The sequence below is a fragment of the Pan troglodytes genome, chromosome 19 (genome assembly GCF_028858775.2).
Source record: "Pan troglodytes isolate AG18354 chromosome 19, NHGRI_mPanTro3-v2.0_pri, whole genome shotgun sequence".
NCBI lineage: Eukaryota > Metazoa > Chordata > Mammalia > Primates > Hominidae > Pan > Pan troglodytes.
Window position 1 is genome coordinate 29,676,329 of NC_072417.2, and position 26,764 is coordinate 29,703,092.

Genomic DNA, 26,764 nt, shown 5'->3' on the forward strand with positions numbered 1-26,764 from the left:
ATTCTCTCCAGTTGGTTTCCCTCAGGTTCTCTTTCAGTGCTGAGGAAGTGAGAACAAGAAGGTGGTGGCGGCGGTAGCCACCCATGCTGGGCTTCTGAAACTGCTGTTGCTTGGCCAGGCCTAGGGTCTGGTGTTGGGCTTTGCAAGATCAGGGACTGTCTGTCCTCAGAGATGCTAATCTGGCTCTCAGGAGTAAACTCCTACTAGCCAAAGTCATGGTGGCTAGATTGCTAAACCCAGTGCTATCTTATCAACACACCCTGAACACTGCAGGAAGATTCACAAGCAGAGTTCCTGAATAAGGAAGGGATAGTACCACCCACAGTCTCTGTGCCAGCCTGCAGGGTCCACAAGTGCAGTCCCCCAGTCCTCCCTCCTCCCTGGCAGGCTGGATCCCCCAGTGCTTCTCTTCTTCTACATCCCACAGGGACCAGAACCTTCAGCAACAATGTTGCCTCAGAGGTACAGCAGTGTGGAGAGGGGCAGGGCTCATTTGATATGAGCCCAGGCTGGAGTGCAGTGGTGCAATCACCACTTACTGCTGCCTCGACCTCCCAGGCTGAAATGATCCTCCCACCTCAGCCTGAGCAGCAGGGACTACAAGTGCATGCCACCATGCCTGGCTAATTTTTTATTTTTTTAGAGACGGGGTGTCAGTATGTAGCCCAGGCTTCCATGGATATTTATTATTTATTCTATCTCTTTGATAAAGTTAAAATAAGATACTTATCTCTTGATGAGTGTCTTGGCCAAAAACAATCTTTTAGGGGTTTAAAAAAAATGTTCCGGGTGGGTCAGCATCGAATTTTCCAACCATCTCTTCCAGAGGCTTCAAGAGGGAGGCAGACCAGGACTCACCTCCCAGACCTGCCATTTAATATTCGCACAGTCTTGGGCAAGTGTTCTGACCTCTCTGCCCTGCAGCTCCCTTATCTGTAAACCAGACATGCTAACTGCACCACCTCACAGAGCTGTTGAAAGATGACATGAGAATGTGAGTCTAAAATGCTTGGTCTACTGGTGGGCACAGAAGTGATCAATAAAAGTTAAGCACCGGCAGGGTGTGGTGGCTCACACCTGTAATCCCAGCACTTTGGGAGGCCGAGGCTAGCGGATCACCTGAGGCCAGGAGTTCGAGACTAGCCTGGCCAACAAGGTGAAACCCCGTCTCCACCAAAATTACAAAAAATTAGCTGGGCGTGATGGCACATGCCTATAATCCCAGCTACTAGGGAGGCTGAGGCAGGAGAAATTCTTGAACCTGGGAGGCGGAGGTTGCAGTGAGCCGAGATTGTGCCACTGCAGTCCAGCCTGGGTGACAGAGCGAGACTCCATCTCACACACACACACAAAAAGTTAAGTGCCTTCTACAAAGGGCTGAATTAATTCATTTTATGTTGATTATTATTAGTTTTAGTTCAGCAGGTGACGATTTCTGACCTTGTCCCCAAATTCTAGGAGGCTATACCCTGGCTACAACCAGGTGTTCCCTTTGCGGGTGGCACCTGCTTTCAGCCAGTTGGGGGCTAGAGATGAAGAATGGCGGTTTCCAGCCTGGTGCTCATCCCTGCCCCCCAGTCTACTTCCTTCCACCTCGGTAGCCTCCAGGGCTCCCTGGGGAACACGGAGAAGGTAGAAAGGGAGCTAAGAGCCACGGGTAAGGCAGACAACTCCCGGGGTGCCATGGGCCTAGGAAGGGAGGAAGGAGGGGGATTACCCAGGAGGGAGTGGAAGGAGATGAGAGGGAAGGAGGGGGGCGGCGGGTGGCAGGCCCCACTCCTGCACCTGCTGCTCTGAGAACAAAGCCAAGAATGATGCAATCCTGGCCTGGTGCAGCTGAGGCTGCAGGGCCCCGAGAGAGAAGTGGGTGTCAGGGACGGGGAGGGCAGTGGGCAGCAGGGCAGGACGCCTGACCTTGATTCACAGCCAACGTGTGGCCCCTTCATGAGGCCCCTCAGCCGCCTCCTGAAGCCCCTCACCCAGGTCCAGACCCCTCCCCAGTAGTCACAGCCACCTAATAGGCAGGAGTAGGGCATGATGCAACCAGGCCATCACTCCAGGCAGCCTCCTCAGAGGGAGGGGCATGAGGAGAGGCCCTATCCGGCTCTCAGGCCTCGGGCGGCCGGTCTCTGTCCGCATCTTCTCCATACTGGAGACAAAAAGGCAAAGTCCTCCGAGAAGGTGAGATGGGAAGGTTCAGGAGAGCCCTAACCCGGAGCCTGCACAAAATAGTGCCTATTTATAGAATTAACTAGAACCCGCAGCAGACACGGACATGGTCCCGGGCCCCAGTCTCTCTCATGAGCAGCCATCAAGCAAGCGGGGGCGGGGTGCATGAACGTGGCATCCACCGTCCCCAGGTGTCCGCCTCGGCCCCCCAACTCTGCCCCGGAACCAGGAGAACAAAGGCTTCTCGCTCTCCCTCCACCTGGAGGAGGGGGTCGTGTCCCACACACCAGGGCCAGGTGAGGGATGCCTCATGGGCCAGGGTCCCTGAAAGGGCAGGGCGTTTAATGGGTTAACAGAAGAGGACTGGAGACACCGTGTTTAGGAATATTTAAGTGCGGCCTCACCCCACCACCACCGAGGGGACCTGAGGGAACAGCAGGGTGGCTTAGCCCTGAGGAGCCACTAGGTGGCAGGAGAAGCCCAATGACTCACCCAGCTCTGCCCGCGGCCACCAGCGGCCTCCGGGCCCTTCCCCACCTGGAAGCTCCCTCCTCTCTTTTTCCCTACAGCCCGCTCCTCTGCAGCCTCCGGTAAGAGGAGCTTTTCATTCTTCCTCTGCCTTTGGCAAAAAGAATCTCAATCCTAGTTTTCAAAATACTGCTAACAGGGCTGGGCGCAGTGGCTCACGCCTGTAATCCCAGCACTTTGGGAGGCCGAGGTGGGAGGATGGCTTGAGCCCAGAAGTTTGAAGTTGTAGTGAGCTACAATAGCGCTGTTGCACTCCAGCCTGGGTGATGGGCGAGACTCTTTCCCTCTCCCAGCAAAAATTTTAAAAAAGGCCCGCTAATAATAATGATCATGGGGCCAGGAACGGTGGCTCACGCCTGTAATCCCAGCACTTTGGAAGGTTGAGGCAGACGGATCACCTGAGGTCAGGAGTTCGCGACCAGCCTGGCCAACATGGTGAAACCTAGTCTCTACGAAAAATACAAAAATTAGCCAGGCGTGGTGGCAGACGCCTATAATCCCAGCTACTCAGGAGACTGAGGCAGGAGAATTGCTTGAACCCAGGAGGCAGAGGTTGCAGTGAGCTGAGATCTTGCCACTGCAATCCAGCCGGGGTGACAGAGAGATACCCTGTCTCAAAAATAATAATAATAATAATGATCATAATCAGTGCCGAGAGAGAGAGAGAGAGAGAGATGACACACATTTGAGACAGAGTCTTGCTGTGTTGCCTAGGCTGGAGTGCAATGGCACCATCACCACTCACTGTAGCCTGGACCTTCCAGGCTCAAGCGATCCTCTCACCTCAGCCTCCTGAGTAGCTGAAACTACAGGCGCACGCCACCATGCCCAGCTAATTTTTTACTGTTTATGAAGACGGGGTCTTGCTATGTCGCGCAGGCTTTTGTGGATATTTATTAAGTGCTCAAGATGTACCAGGCATTTTACACACATGTCTCATTTACTCACACATGAGGTAGGAAATAAAACTCAGGAGGAAACAGACCAAAAAAGCATAAAGTGCCCAAGATCACACAACCAGCAGGTAGTAGAGCCGGGACTCAAACTTGGGTCAGCAAATCCTGGGCCAGGCCCTCCCCAGGAGTCTTAACAGGCAGGCAGGAGCATGGGAGGAGGTGAAGAGCCCGTGGATGCCCCTGAGATGTCTCATCTGCTATCCTCACCACCGCTCTCCCCCACAACCCCTTGAGATTCTAGGAGGGTGTCTTAGTCTTGGGAGTGAGATGTGAAAATGTTGTCTAAGTGATTCAAGCTCACAAAGCCTCTGCCCTGGCTGAGAACCACGGCACCATCCCCAAAGCCTCTCCGCCAGACTCCACAATGCATTCTGTGGTCTCCCCCACCAGCATTTGCTGAAAACAGTTCCCACATAAACTCCCATTCCAATATGGGAGCTCCCCGGTCCAGGCCCAAAGGTGATTCCAGACCAGAAGACCTTTCCCCACTGCCACCTCCCTCCTGGCCTGGCTCTGCCTCTGACCTGCTCCATGGTTTTTGGCAAACATTCACAGGTATCCCTTCATGTGCTTGGCTGGGGGGTGGGGGTCATCCCGGAAGATGAGCAAGACACAGAGCCCTCTCTCCACATGCAGTCGGCGTTTAACATGTCCAGAGCCGTATGGGATCCCAGTCAAAGACATATCTGCCCCGTATCCAGACAGGTTTTTCTTTGTTTTGAGACAGAGTTTTGCTCTGTCACCCAGGCTGGAGTGCAGTAGCTCAATCACAGCTCCCTGCAGCCTTGATCACCTGGGCTCAATCGATCCTCCTGCCTCAGTCTCTTAAATTGGTTGGGACTACAGGCACATGTCACCATGCCCAGCTAATTTTTTATTTTTTTTTCTTAGAGATGGGGTCTTGCCGGCCGGGCGCGGTGGCTCACGCCTGTAATCCCAGCACTTTGGGAGGCCGAGGTGGGTGGATCACGAGGTCAGGAGATCAAGACCATCCTGGCCAACATGGTGAAACCCCGTCTGTACTAAAAAAATACAAAAAATTAGCCAGGCGTGGTTGTGGGCATCTGTAGTCCTAGCTACTTGGGAGGCTGAGGCAGGAGAATGGCATGAACCCGGGAGGTGGAGCTTGCAGTGAGCCGACATCACGCCACTGCCCTCCAGCCTGGGTGACAGAGCGAGACTCCATCTCAAAAAAAAAAAAAAAAAAAAAAAGAGATGGGGTCTTGCCATATTGCCTAGTCTGGTCTTGAGCTTCTGGGCTCAAGCAATGCTCCTGACTCTCTATTTTTTTTTTTTTTTTTGAGACCGGGTCTCCCTCTGTCACCCAGGCTGGAGTGCAGTGGCACGATCTCGGCTCACTGCAACCTCCGCCTCCCAGATTCAAGTGATTCTTCTGCCTCAGCCTCCTGATTAGCTGGGATTACAGGTGCCCACCACCATGCCCAGCTAATTTTTATATTTTTAGTAGAGATGGGGTTTCACCATGTTGGCCAGGCTGGTCTCAAACTCCTGACCTCAGGTGATCCACCTGCCTCTGCCTCCCAAAGAGCTGGGATTACAGGCATGAGCCACCACGCCTTCCCCATACTCCTGACTCTTAAAGTGCCGGGATTATAGGCGTGGGCTACTGCGCCGGACCCATATATCAGGTTTTTCAATACCAGGGCATGGGGGAGAAGAGGCACCAAGAGATGACACCCACCGCATAGTGAAACATCTTGACTTTATCGGTCTCACACACAGGACAGCTGTTGCCAAAGACCTTCCTACCCATTTCCAAACCTTCTCAATGTCCCCCAAGCTCAGCCATTACCATTTCCTCTTACTTTTCTCTCCCAGTATAAATCTAGCTAGCCTCTCCCGTTCTCCCATCATCCCTGGATCTGCAGAATAAGGGCCCAGAAATAAAATCAAGTTTCTCAGCAGTGCAGGGGCCAGGAAGCCAGGCCTTGACATCCACCCCCCACCCTGACCCTGATGAGATGAGAAACCCGGGATGTAAGCCTAGGATGTGAGAAGGGGGCCTGGGTTGAGCTCTCTTTAAATGCAGGGTTTCTGTTAAGTGATAACTCAGCAGGGAGTAGCAGGTGGCTCAGTGCAGTCTCTGGCCACTGGACAAAGCCAGCTGACCCTAGATCAGTGGCGTCTTCCATCCAAGAGCAGCGACAGCTCTGTCATCCTCTATGATGCCAAGAGGAAGCAGTCCTCATCCCACCTCTGGAACATCTTGGGTTACCGCTGTATACTTCTTTCTTTCTCTTTTTTCTTTCCCTCCCTCCCTTTCCTTCCTTCCTTCCTTCCTCTCTCTCTCCTCTCTCTCTTTTTACTTTTCTTTTTTTTTTTGGTCAGAGTCTCACTCTATTGCCCAGGCTGGAGTGCAGTGTCACGATCTCAGCTCACTGCAACCTCCGCCTCCCGGGTTCAAGTGATCCTCCTGCCTCATCCTCCACACACAGGCATGTGCCACGACGCCCATCTAATTTTTTGTATTTTTTAGTAAAGACGAGGTTTCACCATGTTGACCAGGCTGGTCTCAAACTCCTGACCTCAGGTGATCCACCCACCTCGGCCTCCCAAAGTGCTGGAATTACAGGCGTGAGCCACCGCATCCACCTTGTATCACATCTTTCACACTCCTACTCCAACCATGAAAATTTCAGTCTCTTGAGAAAGTTTTGCAGAAGACTGACATTTGGGGCCGGGCACTGTGGCTCATGCCTGTAATCATAGCACTCTGAGAGGCTGAGGCAGGTGGATCACTTGAGGCCAGGAGCTAGAGACCAGCCTGGCCAACATGACAAAACCCAGTCTCTACTAAAAAATACAAAAATTAGCCGAGTGTGGTGGCGCATGCCTGTAATCCCAGCTACTTTGGAGGCTGAGGCATGAGAATCACTTGAACCTGGGAGGCGGAGGTTGTAGTGAACTGAGATCGTGCCACTGCACTGCAGCCTGGGTGATAAAGCGAGACTCCGTCCCAAAAAAAAAAAAAAAAAAAAAAAGAAGAAGAAGAAGAAAAAGACTGGCATTTGGTGACTAAAAATCCCCACCTCTAAACAATCCAGTTGTCCAGTGTGAAAGGTGGAGATTCAGGTTCAAGGACTGGCTGACTAGAGGCGAGGGAATATTAGCAACATTCGTGGGAAGGGGGCTGATCTCATCTCCTCAACTTACCACCACCTTGGCACGGCCATTTAACTGTGCCAGGCCCTGGAAATGGGGAGAGAGATGAATAGGACACTGTCCCTCGCAGAGGTCACAGTCGGAACAAGCAGGCAGAGATAGATGAACAAATGTCATAAGAGAGGAAAGAGCCATTTGTTTGTGGCTAGTGACAATTCCAATTCCACAGAGTGACCCTGGGGCAGGGCCCTGAAGAATGAGTTCAGCAGGTAGAGAGGGTGACAGGTAAGGGTCCTCCAGGCACAGGGTGAACCATGAGGGAAGGCAGAGTGGCAGGAGGGATGCCATGATTACAGGCTTCACGTCACACGTGTGACCAGACTGAAGACTACGTGTCAGGGAAGGAGAAACAGCATTGGAAGGCAGGTCGAGGGTCAAGATTTCAATGGGGATTTCTCTTGGTTGAAAGACATCAAAGACTGTAAACTAAAGAAATGACACCATTGGGCATGGTGGCTCATGCCTGAAATCTCAGCACTTTAGAGGCCAAGGTGGAGGATGCTTGAGCCCAGGAGTTCCAGACCAGCCTGGGCAACATAGTGAGACACTGTCTCTACAAAAAGATTAATTAGCCAGGCATGTTGGCTTGTATCTTAGTCCCAGCTACTCAGAAGCCTGAGGTGGGAGGATTGCTTGAATCTGGGAGGTTAAGGCTGCAGTGAGCCAAGATTGAGCCACTGTACTCCAACCTGGACAACACAGTGAGATCTTATAGAAGGACATTTTGAAGGACTAGAGAGGAGAAACAGGAAGCAGGAAGACCAGTTGAAATTGTCCAGGTTCATGAAGGAGAATGCCTAATGAGGACATGGCAATAGACGGATGGTGAAATCATAGCTTCAATGGGGATGTGTGCAGCAGAGGAAGCTGCAAAATTCCTCTCAAAAACCCCTTGCGGAGGGGCTCCATTAGGGATCAGCTAGTGCCTCTCCTGAGCTGGAGTCAACTCTTGTGCCTTTGGCTGAGCACCAGTGAAAACAGTTGGTCTTCAGAATCCACGTAGTACAAATATGCACTAGAATCCTTATACGCGAGATGCTCACACTATGAGAGGCTGGAGGGAACCAAGAGACATAAAACTTACTGTTCCCATCTCACCTTCAATCGGGGGGGCACACAATGGAATGAATGAGGAATCTCCGGCACTATTACTTGCCAAGTGCTTATCGTTGAATTCAAGTAAGTATGTGCATGAGAAGACTCCATTGCAGAGGTTTGATGGAACAGCCTTTGTGATGAGGAGATGAAGCAGGTAGTTTCAGGTTTGGAGGTGAAAACAGTGGGAAGGGGTTTTATTTGGGGCCCATTGTTTCCAAAAGAATGCTAGGCTGGGCACAGTGGCTCATGCCTATAATCTCAGTGCTTTGAGAGGCCAAGGAGGGAAAATTGCCTGAGGCCAGGAATTCAAGGCTGGAGTGAGCTATGATCGTGACACTGCCCTTCAGCCTGGGCATCATAGCGAGACTCTTTCTCTACCAAAATTAAAAAAAAAAGTTTTTAAGTTAGCCAGACGTAGTGGCACATGCAGCCCACCTACTCAGGCGGCTGAGGCGGGAAGTCAATGCAACTGGTCACCCAAGAGCTCTGATGGAGCTGCACGAGGAGATGAGTGTTGTTTTTGTGCCTGCTAACACAACATCCATTCTGCAGCTGATGGATCAAGGAGTAATTTCGACTTTCAAGTCTTATTTATTTTTCTGAGATGGAGTCTCTCTCTCTGTTGCCCAGGCTGGAGTGCAATGGCGTGATCTCGGCTCCCTGCAACCTCCGCCTCCTGGGTTCAAGTGATTCTCATGCTTCAGCCTCCCAAGTAGCTGGAATTACCAGCATGCATCACCACACCCGGCTTATTTTTGTATTTTTAGTACAGATGGGGTTTCATCATGTTGCCCAGACTGGTCTTGAACTCCTGACCTCAGGTGATCCACCCACCTCGGCCTCCCAAAATGCTGGGATTACAGGCATGAGCCACCGCGCCCAGCCCCAGCTTTTTTTTTTTTTTTTTTTTTGAGACGGAGTCTTGCTCTGTTTCCTAGGCTGGAGTGCAGTGGTGGTGTGATCCTGGCTCACTGCAACCTCCACCTCTCAGGTTCAAGCAATTCTCCTGCCTCAGCCTCCTGAGTAGCTGGGATTACAGGTGTGTGCCACCACACCCAGATAATTTTTGCATTTTTAGTAGAGACGGGGTTTCACCATGTTGCCCAGGCTGGTCTTGAACTCCTGACCTCAGGTGACCCGCCCACCTTGGCCTCCCAAAGTGCTGGGATCACAGGCGTGAGACACTCCACCTGGCCCTCAAGTTTTACTATTTAAGAAATACAATCATGCCAGGCGCGGAGGCTCATGCCTATAATCCCAACACTTTGGGAGGCCAAGGCGGGCAGATCACGAGTTCAGGAGATCGAGACCATCCTGGCTAACACGGTGAAACGCCGTCTCTACTAAAAATACAAAAAATTACCCGGGCGTGGTGGCAGGCTCCTGTAGTCCCAGCTACTCAGGAGGCTGAGGCAGCAGAATCGCTTGAACCCGGGAGGCGGAGGTTGCAATGAACCGAGATCACACCACAGCACTCCAGCCTGGGTGACAGAGTCTCGCTCTGTCTCCAAAAAAAAAAAAAGGGAAATACATTCATAAGGCTGTAGCTGCCATAGTGATTCCTCTGATGGATCTGGGCAATGCAAATTAAAAACCTTTTGGAAAGGACTTGCCATTTTAGATGCCATTAAGAATATTCATGTCAGGCACGGTGGCTCACAATTGTAATCCCAGCATTTTGCAAGGCTAAGGCGGGTGGATCGCCTGAGATCAGGAGTTCAAGACCAGCCTGGCCAACATGGTGAAACCAGGTCTGTACTAAAAATACAAAAATTAGCCGGGCATGGTGATGCACATCTGAAATCCCAGCTACTCGGGAGGCTGAGGCAGGAGAATCGCTTGAACCCAGGAGGCGCAGGTTGCAGTGAGCCGAGATCATGCCATTGCACTCCAGCCTGGGTGACAGAGCGAGACTCCATTTCCAAAAAACAAAGATCATTCATGATTCATGGGAGGAGGTCACAGTATCAACATGAACAGGAGTTTGAAAGAAGTTAATTCCACGAAGATGGAAGTTAATTCCACGAAGAAGTTAATTCCCCTATGAGGGGTTCAAGACTTCAGTGGAGGAAGTAACTGCAGATGTGGTGGTAATAGCATAACTAGAATTAGAAGTGGAGCCTTGAAGATGTGACTGAATTGCTACAATTTTATGATAAAACTTAAACAGATGGGAGTTGCTTTTTTTTTAAGGGACAAGACTGGGTCTTGCTTTGCTGCCCAGGCTGGCCTTAAACTCCTAGGCTCAAGGGATCCTCCTGCCTTGGCCTCCTGAGTAGCTGGGGCTACAGGTGCGTACCATCACACCTGTCTGGAGTTACTGCTTATGGATGAGCAAAGAAAGTAGTCTCTTAAGATAGAATCTACTCCTGGTGAAGATGCTGTGAACTTTGTTGAAATGACAACAAAGGACTGAGAATGTTACATGAACCTAGTTGATGAAGCAGTAGCAGGATTTGAGAGGGCTGACTCCAATTTCGAAAGGAGTTCTACTGTGTGGAAATGCTATCAAACAGCATCACATGCTACAGAGAAATCTTTTTTGAAAATAAGAGTCAAATCAATGCAGCAAACCTTATTGGTGTCTTAAGAAATTGCCACAGTAGGCCAGGTGCGGTGGCTCACGCCTGTAATCCCAGCACTTTTGGAGGCGGAGGCGGGCAGATCACGAGGTCAGGAGATTGAGACCATCCTGGCTAACACAGTGAAACCCTGTCTCTACTAAAAATACAAAAAATTAGCTGGGCGTGGTGGCGGGCGCCTGTAGTCCCAGCTACTCGGGAGGCTGAGGCAGAAGAATGGCGCGAACCTGGGAGGCGGAGCTTGCAGTGAGCCGAGATTGCACCACTGCACTCCAGCCTGAGCGACAGAGCAAGACTCCGTCTCAAAAAAAAAGAACAAGAAATTGCCGCAGCCACCCCAACCTTCAGCAACTGCCACTCTAACCCATCAGGAGCCATCAACATCGTGGTAAGATGCTTCATAAGCGAAAAGATTACAATTTGCTGAAGGCCCAGATGATTGTGTTTTTTAGCAATAAAGTATTTTTAAATTATGCACATTATTTTTTAAGATTACACACTTACAACAGCATAGTGTAAACATAACTTTTATATGCACTGGGAAACCAAAAAATTTGTGCAACTTGCTTTATTGTGATGTTCACTTTATTGCGGTTGTCTGGAATGGAACCCACAAAATCTCCGGGATACGCGGATACACACGTTGTCAACCAGAGGAACAACTTAGTCCCTTTCTCTCCGAAGAGCACAGCTTAAGCAATAGTAGGCTAGAAAGGCAGCAGGAGGGCTATGGGTTGAACTTAGGAAAAACCTTGGTGCCAGCCACAGGGAATACTAGGAATGACTGCTATGGTAAATATGAACTCTCCTTAGGTAGAGCCCCACGCCAATGCTCACCAAGACAAAAAGGCCACGGGCACTCAGCCCCAGAAAGCTCTCGGGAATGCTCCTGCACTTCCTAGGGAAGGAGAAGGTAGCTCTGAGCAGTGGCCATCAGCCTCAGGGATTTTTCAGCACCTCTAATTCTGACAAGCCTAGTGCTGGGTGCACTCTGCTTGGCTGACATCACAGGGATCACCCATTCCCCAGGGCTGGGTCATCAGATCCTATTGGGCATGTCAGGAGTCACATGAGATGGGAGAGGGAGTGAAAAACACCAAACCAAAGAACATGAAATAATTTCTAAACATTTTTATTTCAAATCTCTTTTCACCCCTCCCCAAAAAGACATGGGTAGGTACAGCAATCATAAAAAGGAGATACAAACACAAGAGTCAAATGTCTCTCGCACTGACACTTACAAAAAACTGGGAATTGTACATGGGGTTTCCAAACAGGACCTGCAGCAGCTACTAACGTCCCTTTACGAGAGTCAAACATGCCTATTAATACAGTATATACAGACACCCCATTCTGGAACTAATCTACAGGGACATCCCTAACCCCACCCCCTCTATCCCCAGAAAAATACCAAAACACACCCAAAGTGCATTTGTTTTGTTTATATCAAAACCTCTTTCCCTTTCCCCATCCCACCCTCAGACCCCTCCCACCCCATTTAAGATTGGCCTGCAAGTCTATTTTAACCATTTAGTATTTTTTTATAGTTTATGAAAATAAATTATACAGCAACTATTTTAATAAATTAAGCACAAAAGGAAGGGTAAAAGAGGAAAACTAAATGGGAAGACAAAAGCCAGGCCACGCTTTGGCTTGGAGGAGGGCAGAGGGGGGGCTAACGGAGACAGAAGTGGTTGCAAGAGGTGGCTCCCTTTCTGGTGAAAAATTGGCAACCACCCCGAGCCCAGAATGACACCCCTCTTCATCGAGTTTCTTAAAAACAACCAAAAACGTACAGCAGTGGCTATGCCACAGGCAGCACCAGTGTGGGCATTCCAACAGCCAGCTACCCAAAGTGGCACCTGGACCCTACCTGTCCCTTGGACGAGGTTCTGGGCCTAAGAGTGAGGGGCAGGTCCCCGCCCAAGGGAGCACCAGAGATGGAGGAGTGAGACCAGGCTTCTGCTCCACCTGAGCTGGTTAGGGAGCTCAGGACGAAACTCTGAGTGGGGCAGTGTGGTATGTGATGATCCCAGAGTCTGAGGCAGAGTGTCCTAAGTTCCTCACACTCTATCTCCAGGAGGAACTACGATCGCAGTCCAGCTGCAACCAAACATGCATGTCTTCCTGCCGTGGCTGGCTGCTTTCTGTCTGCCCCTCCAGGCCTCTTGGTGTTGCGGAGGAGGGGGTAGGAGAGGGAAAGGGAACGGTTCCAGGTCCCCTCTAAACCCTCTAGAAATGAAATGGGAATGAAGCAGGTCACAAACTCAGCATGCAGGGCTGGCTTCCCGGGAGGTAGATGGGAGTGGGACGGGATAGCAGGTGTGGAGAGGACAGGAAGGGAAACAAGAAGAAACTGAGCGACACCTGCCAGGAAGGTCAAGAAGCAATGAAAAGGACAAAGACAATATGAAACCTGCATGAAAAGACAGGTCCTTTTCTGGCAGATTAGAGAATCAACATTTTCAGTACAACTCATAATGCTACTTTCCTAACTGCAGTACCCGAGTCCCCAGCGCCTGTCTCTATGATCCAACCCCCATTTCACTGCTCCCAAGACTTTGCTCTCCATTTTATCAAGGCCTCCAATCATTTTGTGCTGAGTGTGAAGGCTCCAATGTGAAAGCAGGGTCTACCACAGGGACGTGCAGACTTGACCTTTGTGGCCCAATCATTTTATAGCTATCGCGGCGTAGGAGGGGTGCACACTTTTCTTTCTTTTTTTTTCTTTTTCTTTTTTTAATAAAAAAGGTTTTACTCCCCAGGAGCAAATAAATCATTTTGAACTACTGATAAACACTGCTGCAGTGAAAAGAAAGATGGCTACATGTATGCAATAGCACAAATTCAGTGGAAGAACAGCTGTGTTGACGATTAGAGATAAAAATCACTTATCCATTCCCTCCTTTCCCACAAACCAAACCGAGGATTCCCATAGGGAAAATGTCTAACTCAATAGCTCCTCCCTTACATGACAGGGGGCGTGTCATTCTCTTAACAGTGGAAAACAAATGCCAGGTCTCCGCCCAGTGGAGATGCTCTTAACACCCTAACTGGTAGCAAGACTTCTGCAAATGAGGACACACACACACACACACACACACATGCATGCATATGCACACACACAGACTCAGACCTCCTTCCAGCAGCCATAGAGCTTTATCCCAGTGTCTTGTCCACTAACTTTAGGGCTCCAAAGCTAAGGGAGCGAGGCAGCAGGGAAGGGAAAGATCTAACTGAAGGAAAAAGCTCCTCCTCGCCCCAGTTTCTGCAGGGAGCAGAGGGCTTCAAGCAGGCCATGCTTTCCTGGGGGCCCTGGGGTGAGGGCTGACACGGCTGGATTCCAGGGCACTTCTGGTTCTACTCCCACCTCTCACCCCTAGACCTAGGAACTATAATTACCCCCACTCCCTAATTCTTCCTGGATGTCTGTTACAGGGGTGTCTGCAGCTATCTCCACACCATCCCCAACCTCAAGGGGGGCTTACATCATTAGCCCAAGTGAAATGTAGGGAAGGGGAAGGAGCAGGAGCCATGCAGGAGCTTCCCTTGGCCACACCTTTCTCCTCAGGGAGGTGGCGCCACCTCCATGGCTCAGGTTCCAAGATGTAACATTCACTTGGCCTAGGCACAGGCAGGTGACCAGGCAAAGGTCAGCACCAATGGTCCCAAAGAGCCGGCTGCCACCCACTTATCTAGTGCCCACACCAAAACCCCCGCCCGCCTACTCCTGTGCTACCAACATAGCACACGAATTTCAAGTAACAGCAAGTTGTAGCAGTAGTTGTCACTGGCTCACAGCAGCTCACTCTCAACCTGAGGAAGGTTACAGTAGATCAGTCATAAACAGGTGAGGGTTATACAGGCACTGAGGCCACTGGTATCACCCACCCACAACTTAGGAATCAACAGTGGGTCCCTAGATGTAAGCCTTTTCCAATTTGTGACTTGAAAATACAACCAGAAAGGAATTATTTTTTTTGAGATAGAGTCTCACTCTGTCGTCTAGGCTAGAGGGCAGTGGCGCAATCTCGGCTCAGTGCAACCTCCGCCTCCTGGGTTCAAGCAATTCTCCTGTCTCAGCCTCCCAAGTAGCTGGGACTACAGACGCAGGCCACCATGCCCAGCTAATTTTTGTATTTTAGTAGAGATAGGGTTTCACTGTTTGGCCAAGCTGGTCTTGAACTCCCGACCTCATGATCCACCCACCTCAGCCTCCCAAAGTGCTGGGATTACAGGCGTGAGCCACCGCGCCCAGACCTAGAAAGGAATACATTTAAATGAGCTCTGCACAGCACTGGCGAAGGAGGGACGGGCCTGGTCAGGGAGGTGAAGGGCAGGTGCTGCCACACCTGTTCCTCTGCTCCATTTACTCTCTGACCAGGCTGTATCCCAGAGAGCTGGCCCAGCCCCATGCCTCCCCCTCATCTTCCCCTAACTGCTCTGTGCAAGGCCACCCATGCAGGCACCAAACACCCACACCTGACGAAGACTGTCTCCTCTTGCGCTGCTGTTTTGCAGCCCACTCCAGAGAGAAAGGACTAGGCTGCGGCCAGGGCTGGGACCAGTGCACTGACACAGACACAGTTCAACACGACACTCCCCAGGAGGAGAAAGGTGGGTGGTGAGGTTGGGTCACACCTCCTCAGTTGGTTTGTTTTGTACCTGAGTGTATGAGTTCTCCAGAAGAAACCCCAGTAACACAGGGGGTGCGGAGGCTCTGCCTCCCTCACATGGCCTGAGCTGACCATAGTGAGGCCCTGGCAATGGGCAGGAGCCTTGCTGACTCCTTTGGGCTTTGGGCTCCACCTCACCATCATAACCCCTCGGCACTCAGGTCTGCCTGGTGGCTGGGAAGCTTCCATCTAGAAAACCGCACTGGAAAGGATTCTTTAACCATGTTGCTCTAACAGGGCTGTGCACTGTTCAGTACATGCCATGCAGATTTCTGCTTCCTTGCTTTTGCTCATGTGTTTTTCATCTGTCTGTCCTGCCATTGACTACAACCCAAAGCCTCAGAGGCACAGAACTTTCCCAGACCATCTGGTCTACCCTGATCTTATCTACTATAAACGTCTTTAGATAGTCCTTGATTTTCTGCTTGATGTGCAGCAGTCACCTAAAAGCTCCCTTAGGCCACATATTACGTCTTTTACCTTTTTTGTTTTCTACAATATCTAGCGCAAAGCCAGGCACACACACACTAAAAAATAATATTAAAATTATGGGTGGTTGAAAAGGAACAAAAAAACGAAAGATCCCAGGCTGTATATCAGCCACCCAAGGATCTCAACAGATTCCAACTTCAGGCTCTATATTGGGGTGGCACTTCCTGCAAGATGGCGAGTTATATTACTTGTACTCTCACGAGGCAACACTCACATGCTAAGCCAATTTCTGGGATCACAATCTTGCTTAGTTGGTAATACTACCATGGAAGCCAAGGAAAGAAGAGGTACCACATGACAAATCAGAAGTGGGCTGTGTTTATGGTGCACAGCTCATCTTGTGGGCCACCCTTCCACAGTCAGGTAATGGTGCAAGTTTCCTCCCTGTTCAGCTACAGGGAGGAAGACTGGTCACTCCACGTGGGACTAAGGAAGAAGGCAATGCTCCCAGATGAGGCAGTCCTATAAATTACCAGGACACTGGGGCCCCACCCAAACCATCAGGAAGCCACAAACCTGACATTAGTATCTGTCTTATGAGACGAGGCAACTATAAGCATGGGGAACCCAGAAAGAGAGTCCCACGGAACACACGCAAAGGAGTCATGAAGACCCAACAGCTCCACTGTTACATCTCAATAGCAAACCTCTCCCCAGAGCAGCTCTATAAGAAAGCAAACTCACAGTGTCATATGAATTGGCCATGGCCAGCTGCAGAAACCATTAAAGACCATTGGAGTTTTTCTCCCCGCTCCTCCTGAAAGCAGGGACAGGCAGCTCTCAAATCGGTATCTGGCAGACTTTCCAGTGAGTGGAGACCAGCAGGATCTGATCCGGAAATGTCTGGGTTGCTAGAATGAACACAAGAAAATACAGAAGCCCTTGCTACCTCCCATCCCAGAAGTGGGATGGCAGTGATAAACCTAAAAACGTGAGATGCGATGCTCTCCTCTGACCTAAGGAAATCCCGTGAGGGCTGCGTTCTGAGAGCTTCCTCTAGGAAGAGCACAACTGTGGGAGCTGTATTTCTCACCTTCCTCCACATTCCCCCTCACAAGCTGACAGGCACATGGAAGTAACACTCACTCCTAAGTCATGAGTACAGTTTGCCATGAAGAACCTGGAAACATGCTCCATTAAATTCAGCAGCCCATGACTGGCTCTGAATCGCCCAGGTGATGAGAAACACGATTGCCATGACAGCTGGCAGAAGCAATAGGGATGCTGTTACCATGATCAGAGTGACATGTACAGTTATCTCAAGGGGCAATGGGTTGAGAGCAGAGGAAGAACGGGGTTAACTTCAGGTCATGGAACTTAAGGAATTAAGTAAATCACAACTAGTACAGCTTCCATGAGAGGTGTTTCTGAACTCAGGTTCCTAACCTTAAAAAAGGATGCAGGAGTCACTACTTCTCCCAGCTAAGGCCAATTGCTAGGTTTTGCCCAATATTCTTTTCGAGACCACCCACCCTCCTTTCTCTCCTGCTCCTACAACAGCTGCCCATGGCAACAAGAGGCAGATTCCCCCTTCCTCAGGAACTCCCAGTCCTTTGCAAACCTCAAGCCCCTCCTCCCATCTTCCAGGCCCACAGCACAGACTCTAACTCTGCCTTTGGCACCAGCTGAATGGCCGTCCCCTGTTCCCTCCTCCCACCCCTTCTTTGGACCTGCTCACCCTTCACACCACTTTCAATCCAACGGGCACAAACCCCAACTGCCTTCAAGGTGAGTTTTCCATACCAAGTAATACAAATATCAAAAACAAAACTTCTGAAAAAGAAACAGTGTTGAGACTTCTTCCAGTTTTCCAAGGAGCCCCTCCAGTCCTAAGATGCCCAGGGGTGGGTGTGAGGTGGAGCCCCACGCAGAATACGGTCATGTGCTTCTTCCAAGCCCCAGGGCTGCGTGGGGAACCAAAGTCTCTGCACAGAGAATCCCAACCTTCCTGTTCCCTCACTTTTCCTCTTCTTTTCATGGTAGCTTAATTTGGTTCTTCAAAGCTGGAGCTTGGCAACCAAATGCCTAGGTGGAAAAGGAAAAAAAATTAAAACAGTTCAACAGAATAGAACCAAAATGGAGTGAAATAACAGCCAGCCACTGGAGGTGGAGCAGCACACCTCAAAAGGAGAACGGAGCCTGGAGAGCTGAACGCTTCCATGAGGGCCACATGTGACTAGGGATGCAGCAGTGGCCTTTGTCAGGGGGACCTGAGCAGCCTATGACTTGGATGACAAAACAAGGTCCTGAAATAACTAATAAATATATCCTACCACATTGCATAAATTCTCTCTTTCCCTTTCCCTTACCCCTTCATTTCCTACCCATTTTTTCCCTGAGGTTCAATTGCTCTAGGGACTGAAAAGGGAAGTAAGCCCCTGGAGTAACCCCTTTTGAAACTGGCAAGAAAGAGCTCTATATTTCTTTCTTTCTTTCTTTCTTTTTTTTTTTTTGAGACGGAGTCTCGCTCTGTCACCCAGGCTGGAGTGCAAAGGCATGATCTCGGCTCACTGCAATCTCCACTTCCTGGGTTCAAGATTCTCCTGTCTCAGCCTCCCAAGTAGCTGGGATTACAGGCATGAGCCACCATGCCTGGCTAATTTTGTATTTTTAGTAGAGACAGGGTTTCACCATGTTGGCCAGGCTAGTCTCAAACTCCTGACCTCGTGATGAGCCCGCCTCAGCCTCCCAAACTGCTGGGATTACAGACGTGAACCATCACACCTGGCCAGAGAGCTCTGTATTTCTGCAGCTTCTGTCAACTGGACAGGGTTGACACAGAAACACAAAGGCCACTGTTGCTTCCACCTTCCGACTTGAGACAGGCACTGTTCTAGCCATTACTCTATAGTCTGACTCCAAACCCCTTGGCATGAAATTCCCCAGGTAACAGCACACATAGACCAAGCAGGCCATTCAGAACTCCCAAATTAAAATCAGCCTGAACAACAAGAAGTCATAAAGGCCAAATTTCATACCCTAAAGACCTTTCCCAATGGGGCACAGTGGCTCATGCCTGTAATCCCAGAACTTTGGGAGGCCAAGGTGGGTGGATCACTTGAGTGAGGTCAGGAGTTTGAGACCCACCTGACAAACGTGGTGAAACCCAGTCTACTAAAAATACAAAATTAGCCGGGCGTGGTGGTGCACACCTGTAATCCCAGCCTCCCACTGGGAGGCTGAGGTGGGAGAATTGCTTGAACCCGGGAGATGGAGGTTGCAGTGAGCCAAGATCATGCCATTGCACTCCAGCCCGGGCAACAAGAGCGAAACTCCATCTCAAAAAAAAAAAAAAAAAAAAAAAAAAAAAAAAAAAAAAAAAAGACCTTTCCCTTGGGAAGTGTTACTTCCTCCCTTTCCAGGGCTCCTAGGGTCTACACCAGGAGCAAGTTCAGCATTACGCTTATTCTTTGCCACAGGCATCAATACTGATGTCACAGCAAAAAGGGATCCTGGGAGTTCAGTTCAAACCTTCGCCAATATATGACTGCCCCCAACACTCAAGACAAATGGCTACCCACTGGCCTGTTCCTGATCATGCCACGTCCTTCCCAGCTGAGGCAGGGCCTTTATACCTCTAGGTCCCCTTGCCCAGAATGCTCTGCTCCAAGGCACTCCCATGGCTGGCTCCTTGATATTTGGGTATCGGCTGAAATGGCACCTCCTCACAAGTCTCTCCCTGACCATCTAAACTTGAGGAGTATCCCACCACTAATCACTAAACTTTACCCAGTTTTACTTTCCTCACAACACTGTACAGTCACCTGAAATTAGCCCATTCATTTATGTTCATGTTTGCTGCCTGTCTTTCCTTAGGAGAAGGGAAGCTGAGTGAGAACAGGGCCTTTGCTTTGCTCAGCACTCTATTCTCAATTCATACTGGGTGCCAAATAAACACAAATATACAGCTATCTGCTGAATGGAAGCTCTTGAGGAAAACCATCCCAGTTTTGGACCTCTCTGTTAAGAAGGTTCTTGTAAAGTTGGACTGAAATCTAGTTCCTTGTAACTTACATTCATTTTGGTCCTTATCCATGTCTCTTTTTGCTGTGACATGGGAGGGCCTTGGGGCAGAGCATTCTGGGCAAGGGGACCTAGAGGTATAAAGGCCCTGCCTCAACTGGGAAGGGTGTGGCATGATCAGGAACAGGCCGGCAGGGAGCCACTTGTCTTGAGTGTTGGGAGCAGTCATGCACTGGCAAAGGTTTGAACTGAACTCTCAGGATCTCTTTTTGCTGTGACATCAGGATTGTTGCCTGTGGCAAAGAATAAGCGTAATGCTGAACTTGCTACCCACTGGAACCACAGAGAGGAGGTTAATCACTCTCTTCCTTAGGAAAACCCATCAAATGCATCTTTCAGCTATCCCTCCCTAAAACCTCCGTGCTCTGGGTTAATCACATTTCTTTCTAGGCCATTTATTCCCATATGATGAAGTTTGAGCTCTCCAATGCCACAAGGCCTTTCTCTGAACATGCTCCCTGTTTATATGGGTTCTTCTACAGCACTGCACCCACAGACGTGGTCCTCTAACTGAATGGCCTAATTACTCTTCAAGGGTAGTCAGGTAGGTGGACCTCCCTAGTGCTCTACCTCTCACCCTAATCTCAACTGCAAAGCCATCATGCAGAGAAATCCACCTAGACACAAGACATTAGATATTTAGTCATTTCCAAAGGCATACAATTTGCATATAATTGAAGACATGATGAGACTGTACATCTACTCCAGGATCCACACCAGAAGAAAGCAGTCACTGCACACTAGCAGTCAATCTTGCTTGTCACCACCACCACCAAAGTCATGGCTCCCTGGCAATTGTGTTCCCTACTCAGGAACTTGGCCCCACAATGTTCACTTTAGTGCAATTTAAAAGACTAATTGGAATTCATCTGCACAAACCAGTATTGCAAGATATTTTATGGGAAAATAAATGGGTAGAACTGTGTAATGATGGGAGAAGAGCCTCGTAGATAAATGAATTCCTTAGTTTCAACAATTTACTTTGTAATGGCCCAAATGGAACGCTAAATAGAAGAGTGGGCTGTTTTTCCTCATCCCCACATTCCAAGCTGTGGGACATGGTGGAGTCTCACTGAAGTGCATGCCTGTTGCAATTAAAGGCATGTTTGCATTCTCTTTGATGAAGTTTCCTTTCCCTTTAGCTTCCTGCTTTATATGCCATTTGTGCAGTATCAGGGAGATCAGCCCAAGTCTGTATGAGAGGCGGCTGCACTCTTCTTCTTATTTTTTTCAATTACCCTCTCCTTGCCAGAGGCCGCACTCTTAGCTACACTTGGGTGTCCCTCTCCTTGCTCACATTCAGTGATTAGCTTGCACGTTTCCTGGCAATCTACTTTCATGTCTTTCTCGTCTGTCTGCTTTTCTCCCAAATGGGGTGTGTGCCCCTTGAGGACTCCGCGGTCAGATCTTGTCATTCTATGGGCAAATGCCTGGATCGGGGCTATCCATGTTGGGAGTTGTGGGGAGGGGGCCCAAGGCTCAATGCATGATGATGACTTCCCAGGAAGAAATGTGGCTGGGCAGTGAGGCAGAGAGCTCATACCCTTGGTGGTGACCAGCAGGGAGCCCCTCGCTACGTGGAGGGTTCCACCTCTTGCTTCTGTTTGGAAATGAGCTGCGCTTCCTTTAGAGACAGGTATACCTCTTCCTGAGGATCATAGTAGTAGAACTTTCGGATATAAGAGATCAGAGGTCTGTGAAAAACAAATGACGGATATACACAAAAGGTTTTTATACAAAATATAAAAGAAGTAACTCCTTTGTTCAACTCTTCTTCACTCCCTACATGGTTGAGACCTAACACAATTCCCATTTTCTCAGTTATTATAGTTCTGTCTTCCTTACTCTTACCACTTCTACTCTATTCTTCCTAGAGACTGCAGAAGGAAGGCTGACACACACACCTTCCTCCCTCTGGCTGCAATATGACAGTTCTAGAGTTAGGTGCTAAGACACAGGAAATGTGAAAGAATGACATCTGCAAATATTTTATGCCAGACTCTGCCTGTGAAGGTAGCTTGCAGGCCTCACTGACATTGTTACCTCCCCACAACCCCCTTACTCATTCCTGTCCCAAACCTGACAACCCCATTGTACTTAGGCAGTGGGAGATCTGGGATGTGATCTATCCTGACGAGCTGTCGTATCCGGAATCTGCAAAGGTGCTGGAGGGATTTGACATTGCTGAATCGGGACACTGGATAGAGCAGCTGGACAGGAGTTGGTGGCAGTCCTTCAAGAAAGAAAACAAAGGAAAGTATTCAGAGAAAACAATGGAGCTAACTACCATTTCTTGTATGAAGAGAACCTAGGGAGGGGAAATGGGACTTCTTTATGGTTCATATATGTATTCTGTGCAAAAGCCCCTCCACAAAGTGCTGTTGATTTCCATTTCCAGAAGCACCACCACCACATTCACAATTAAGGAAATCTATTCTCTGCCAAAGGCCTCCCTAGCATCACTTTTTTGTGTGTCTTTTGTTTTGTTTTTTGAGACAGGGTCTCGTTCTGTCACCCAGGCTGGAGTGCAGTGGCCCAGTCTCAGCTCACTGCAGCCTTGACCTCCCAGACTCAAGCAATCCTCCTGCCTCAGCCTCCTGAGTAGCTGGGACCACAGATGCATGCCATCGTACCCAGATAATTTTTGTATTTTTAGTAGAGACGGGGTTTCCCCATGTTGCCCAGGCTAGTCTCGAACTCCTGGGCTCAAGCAATCCACTCGCCTCGGCCTCCCAAAGTGCTAGGATTACAGGCGTGAGCCACTGTGCCTGGCTCCTAGCATCACTCATAACAGCTGAGAGTCCTGCTCCTCGGAGTAGCCCAATTATGCCAAACTAGAGACACTGCTTGGACCCAAGTGGCCAATCCCAGGCCTGAGGCTCTCGGGAAGGCCAAGAATCAAAAGGATCCCTGCTGGGAATGGGAGATACTTCTTGGGCACATCTAGCAGTATCCTGAAGGTGAGGACCCAGAAAAGCCGTTCAGAGGAGTCCCCACCAAATTCCAATTGGTTCAGCAGAGGCTGGTTCAGCAGAGAGGCTGGTAAGTAGAAGATAACAGCTAGGATCAAAGTTAACAAGCCTATTATTCCTGCCATTATTTCAAGCCAGGATAATCAGGTTTAGCTACCTTTTATACCCAACCCCCATAACCCCCAGTTCCTGCTTCTGAAATTTTAGGCCAGGAGACCAAAAAAAGATGATGCTTTTAAAAGAACAACTACAATCGCTTGGGCAAGCTAGGATTAGTACCTCTCAGTGCAAACCCGCCTGCTGATTGATGCCAAATAGACTCAATGGGAGTACCACACCCTTATGTATTAGCAGGCTCTGTGCTGGGAAATCCCACCCCAAAAAGGGCCCCACGCCACAGCATGGAGACATCCAGAATGGCAGGAACACTGGGATTCAAGGGAACTAAGAATATTTTGCCTTCAATAAACAAAGGGGCTATGGAAGGTAAACAAGATTCTTTGAGAAAATCTGAGTTGCAAAACCTGTCAAAGAATTCTCAGCCATTGTCATATCAAAAGACATTCTATAGACACAACTGATTGGAAAATAAAATATCTACTATTATTGGGGTTTAAGTTCAAATAGTTTTTTTGTTTGTTTGTTTGTTTGTTTTTTGAGGCAGAGTCTTGCTCTGTCGCCCAGGCTGGGGTGCAGTGGCGCGATCTCGGCTCACTACAAGCTCTGCCTCCCGGGTTCATGCCATTCTCCTGCCTCAGCCTCCCGAGTAGCTGGGATTACAGGAACCCACCACCACGCCGGGCTAATTTTTTGTATTTTCAGTAGAGATGGGGTTTCACTGTGTTAGCCAGGATGGTCTTGATCTCCTGACCTTGTGATCCGCCCACCTCAGCCTCCCAAAGTGTTTGTTTTTTTAAGACAGAGTCTTGCTCTTGTTGCCCAGGCTGGAGTGCAGTGGCGCGATTTTGACTCACTGCAAGCTCCAACTCCTAGGTTCAAGCGATTCTCCTGCCTTAGCCTCTCGAGTAGCTGGGATTACAGGCGCCCGCCACCACACCCAGCTAATATTTGTATTTTTAGTAGAGACAGGGTTTCACCATGTTGGCTAGGCTAGTTTCGAACTCCTGACCTCAGGTGATCCACCTGCCTCAGCCTCCCAAAGTGCTGGGATTATAGGCGTGAGCCACCATGCCCGGCCCAGATAGTTTTAAAATTTTATTTGAAGGCATGAAAACAAAACAAATGAAAGCATGTACACTGCATCCCAAGGCCTTTCCATGATCACTGACAACATACTTTCCGGGGGAAAAAAAAAATCAAAATACATTATTTTATTGTTACTGAACAAGTTAAGCTCATCTTAAAAACATTTAACTCAGGCTGGGTGCAGTGGCACATGCCTATAATCCTAGTACTTTGGGAGACCAAGGAGATAAGATCACTTGAGGCCAGGAACTCGAGGCTACAGTGAGCCAAGATTGTGCCGCTGCACTCCAGCCTAGGTGACAAAGTATGACCCTGTCTCTAAAAAAAAAAACAAAAATAATAATGATAACTTATTTAGTCTTTAAAACTATACTTTGAGGCAAACACCACCATCCCCATTTCACATATAAAGAAACTGAGGCCCACTGAGCTTAGAGAACTTGCTGTGGCATGGAGCCACTAAAGCCGGCCTGCCTTGAACACCTGCCCTAAGGAAGAACTATCGGTAGCTCTGCCATAGCCGAGGAACCTCTCAGCAGGGTTCTCCAGGAGGGTCTCTAGAGTGCCTGCACCTCTGCCCATCTAACAAGGAGGTTGTCCAGGACAGTCACAGCACTCTGGTTCATGACCAGCCTCTCCTAGTCCCCTCCCTGGCACTCCCACCCCTTCAAAACTAAGTCTTGTATTTTGAAGCCCTACTTCTCTCCTCTACCCACATGGCTGGTCCTCTCCATTAAAAGAAAAGAAAAAGAACTCACACGTGAATTTCTCACCTGAATATATTTAACTCAAGTGGTTTTAAGAAATAATTTTGGGTTCAAATGCCTCTTTGAATTTGTCCTGTCCCTCACTGGTATTTATATATTCTTTAGTAAATTAAACTGTGGCAAACAGAAAGCTTTGGGGGATTGGCTGTAATACTGGTAAACTCAACATGATGTTTCAGAGATAAAAGTAATTTATACATCTAATAATTTATTCCCAAAGATAACACTGTGCTTAAAGAGATCAGGATAATATGCAACATACAATTATCTGATTGTTTGCCTACTTGAATTTTAATGACCACATATACTTGCCTATTTAATTGTATTACTTTTAGCCTTTAGGTTTACAAATAGCAATTTGAAACCTGTTAATTTTCTGATATTCCCTGGTATTAATCTGACCATTTACTGTTTGCCCACAAACGCCAACAAACAATTAGAACTCTCACATTTAGAGCATGCTAACAGAAGCAGTTAAAAATGTGAAGAATCCAGGATAAGACCCAACTGGGGCTAAACGAGTAAGGGTGAAGTCGAACATTAATCGTCAGTAACTTTCTTCCAGTCCTCATGCCAGAGGTCCTGGGCACAAACCTAGTTTCTAGCCATGCACTATTTTTCGTTTCTCCCAACAAAGACCATGTTAGGGGTAAGAAATCTCTTCCAGGTATAAACACCCAAATACCCATGTCTTTCTGCCACACCAAAGGTTTTTCTGACCCCTGAAGACAGAATCAGATAAGGAATCACATCTGTTTCACATTCCAGATCTCATTTTCTTAACAGTGTAAGTAAAAAGAGAATAAACTAGGGAGTCTAGTTGACTTAAATGTAATCCTCCAAGAAGAAAAAAACAAGCACAAGGTCAAAAGTAAAAGAAGGCCCAGTGCGGTGGCTCACGCCTGTAATCCCAGCACCTTGGGAGGCTGAGGTGGGAGGACTGCTTGAGCCCAGGAGTTCAAGATTGGCGGGGGCAACATAGGGAGGGAGACCTTACCTCTACAAAAATTAAAATTAAAAAAATTAGCCAGGCATTGTGGTGCACAACAGTGGTCCCAGCTACTCAGGAGGCTTAAGTGGGAGGACTGCTTAAGCCCAGAAGGCTGAGGCTGCAGTGAGCTATGATTGTACCACTGCACTCCAGCCTGAGTGATAGGGTAAGACCCTGTCTAAAAAAAAGATACTCAGCTAACAGTGAAGCACTGTTTTTTAATATCCCACCCCTTTCTTCAGCTTGAAACAGCTTAAGAAAAACTAAACAATAGTTTAGCTTAGTGGGAGCAGGGGTGAGAGGGCAGAAGATTCACTTTTCCTTATATTCCCTTGCGCACTATTTGACCTTTTTACCACATACGTGTTATTTCACAATTTAAAAAGAAATACATAATAGAACTAATAAATGAGTTATGCAAGTTTACAGGATATAACATGAATGTGCAAAAAGCAATTACATTTCTATACTCAAGCTATAAACAATCCAAAAATAATTAAAATTAAGAAAACAATTTACAATAGGATCAAAAACAAATACTAAAAAATAAATTTAACAAAAGAAATACACAACTTATATTATGAAAAAATATGGGCCAGGCACAGTGGCTCATACCTATAATCCCAGCACTTTGGGAGGCTGAGGCGAGGTGGATGGCTTGAGCCAAAGGGTTAGAGACCAGCCTGGGCAATGTGGTGAGACCCCATCTCTACTGAAAATATAAAGATCAGCTGGGCATGGTTGTGTGTGCCTATAGTCCCAGCTACACAGGAGGCTGAAGTGGAGGACACACTGGGCCAGGGAGGTGGAGGTTGTAGTTAGTGAGCAGCTGGGCATGGTTGTGTGTGCCTATAGTCCCAGCTACACAGGAGGCTGAAGTGGAGGACACACTGGGCCAGGGAGGTGGAGGTTGCAGTTAGTGAGCCAGGCACCACTGCACTCCAGACTGGGTGACAGTGGGACAAAAAAAAAAAAAAAAAGACAGAAAGAAAGAGGAGGAAGGAAGGAAGGAAGGAAAACGAACAAAAGAAAAAATATAAAACATTGTTCAAAGAGTTTTTAAAAAGACCTAAATAAGCAGAAAGACAGCCTATGTCCATGGATCAGAAGACATAATATTG

General features: G+C 48.6%; 1 protein-coding gene across 3 annotated transcripts in view; it reads right to left on the minus strand.

The window, feature by feature from the left end:
• Positions 1-11,632: 11,632 nt before the first annotated feature.
• The window catches only part of SOCS7 (suppressor of cytokine signaling 7), a 53,671-nt gene continuing 38,539 nt past the window's right edge, over positions 11,633-26,764 (minus strand). For 2 of the 3 annotated variants that reach the window (XM_016931918.4, XM_016931917.4), the window contains 3 exons: positions 21,805-21,940; positions 21,251-21,401; positions 17,456-17,709 (listed from right to left, as the gene is read on the minus strand). In XM_016931918.4, coding sequence (XP_016787407.1) covers positions 21,281-21,401; positions 21,805-21,940 — 257 coding nt within the window. In that variant the 3' untranslated portion in view covers positions 17,456-17,709; positions 21,251-21,280. Of the gene's footprint in view, positions 17,710-21,250; positions 21,402-21,804; positions 21,941-26,764 lie in introns of all 3 variants that reach the window. The other variant, XM_016931916.3, reaches the window with a different exon arrangement.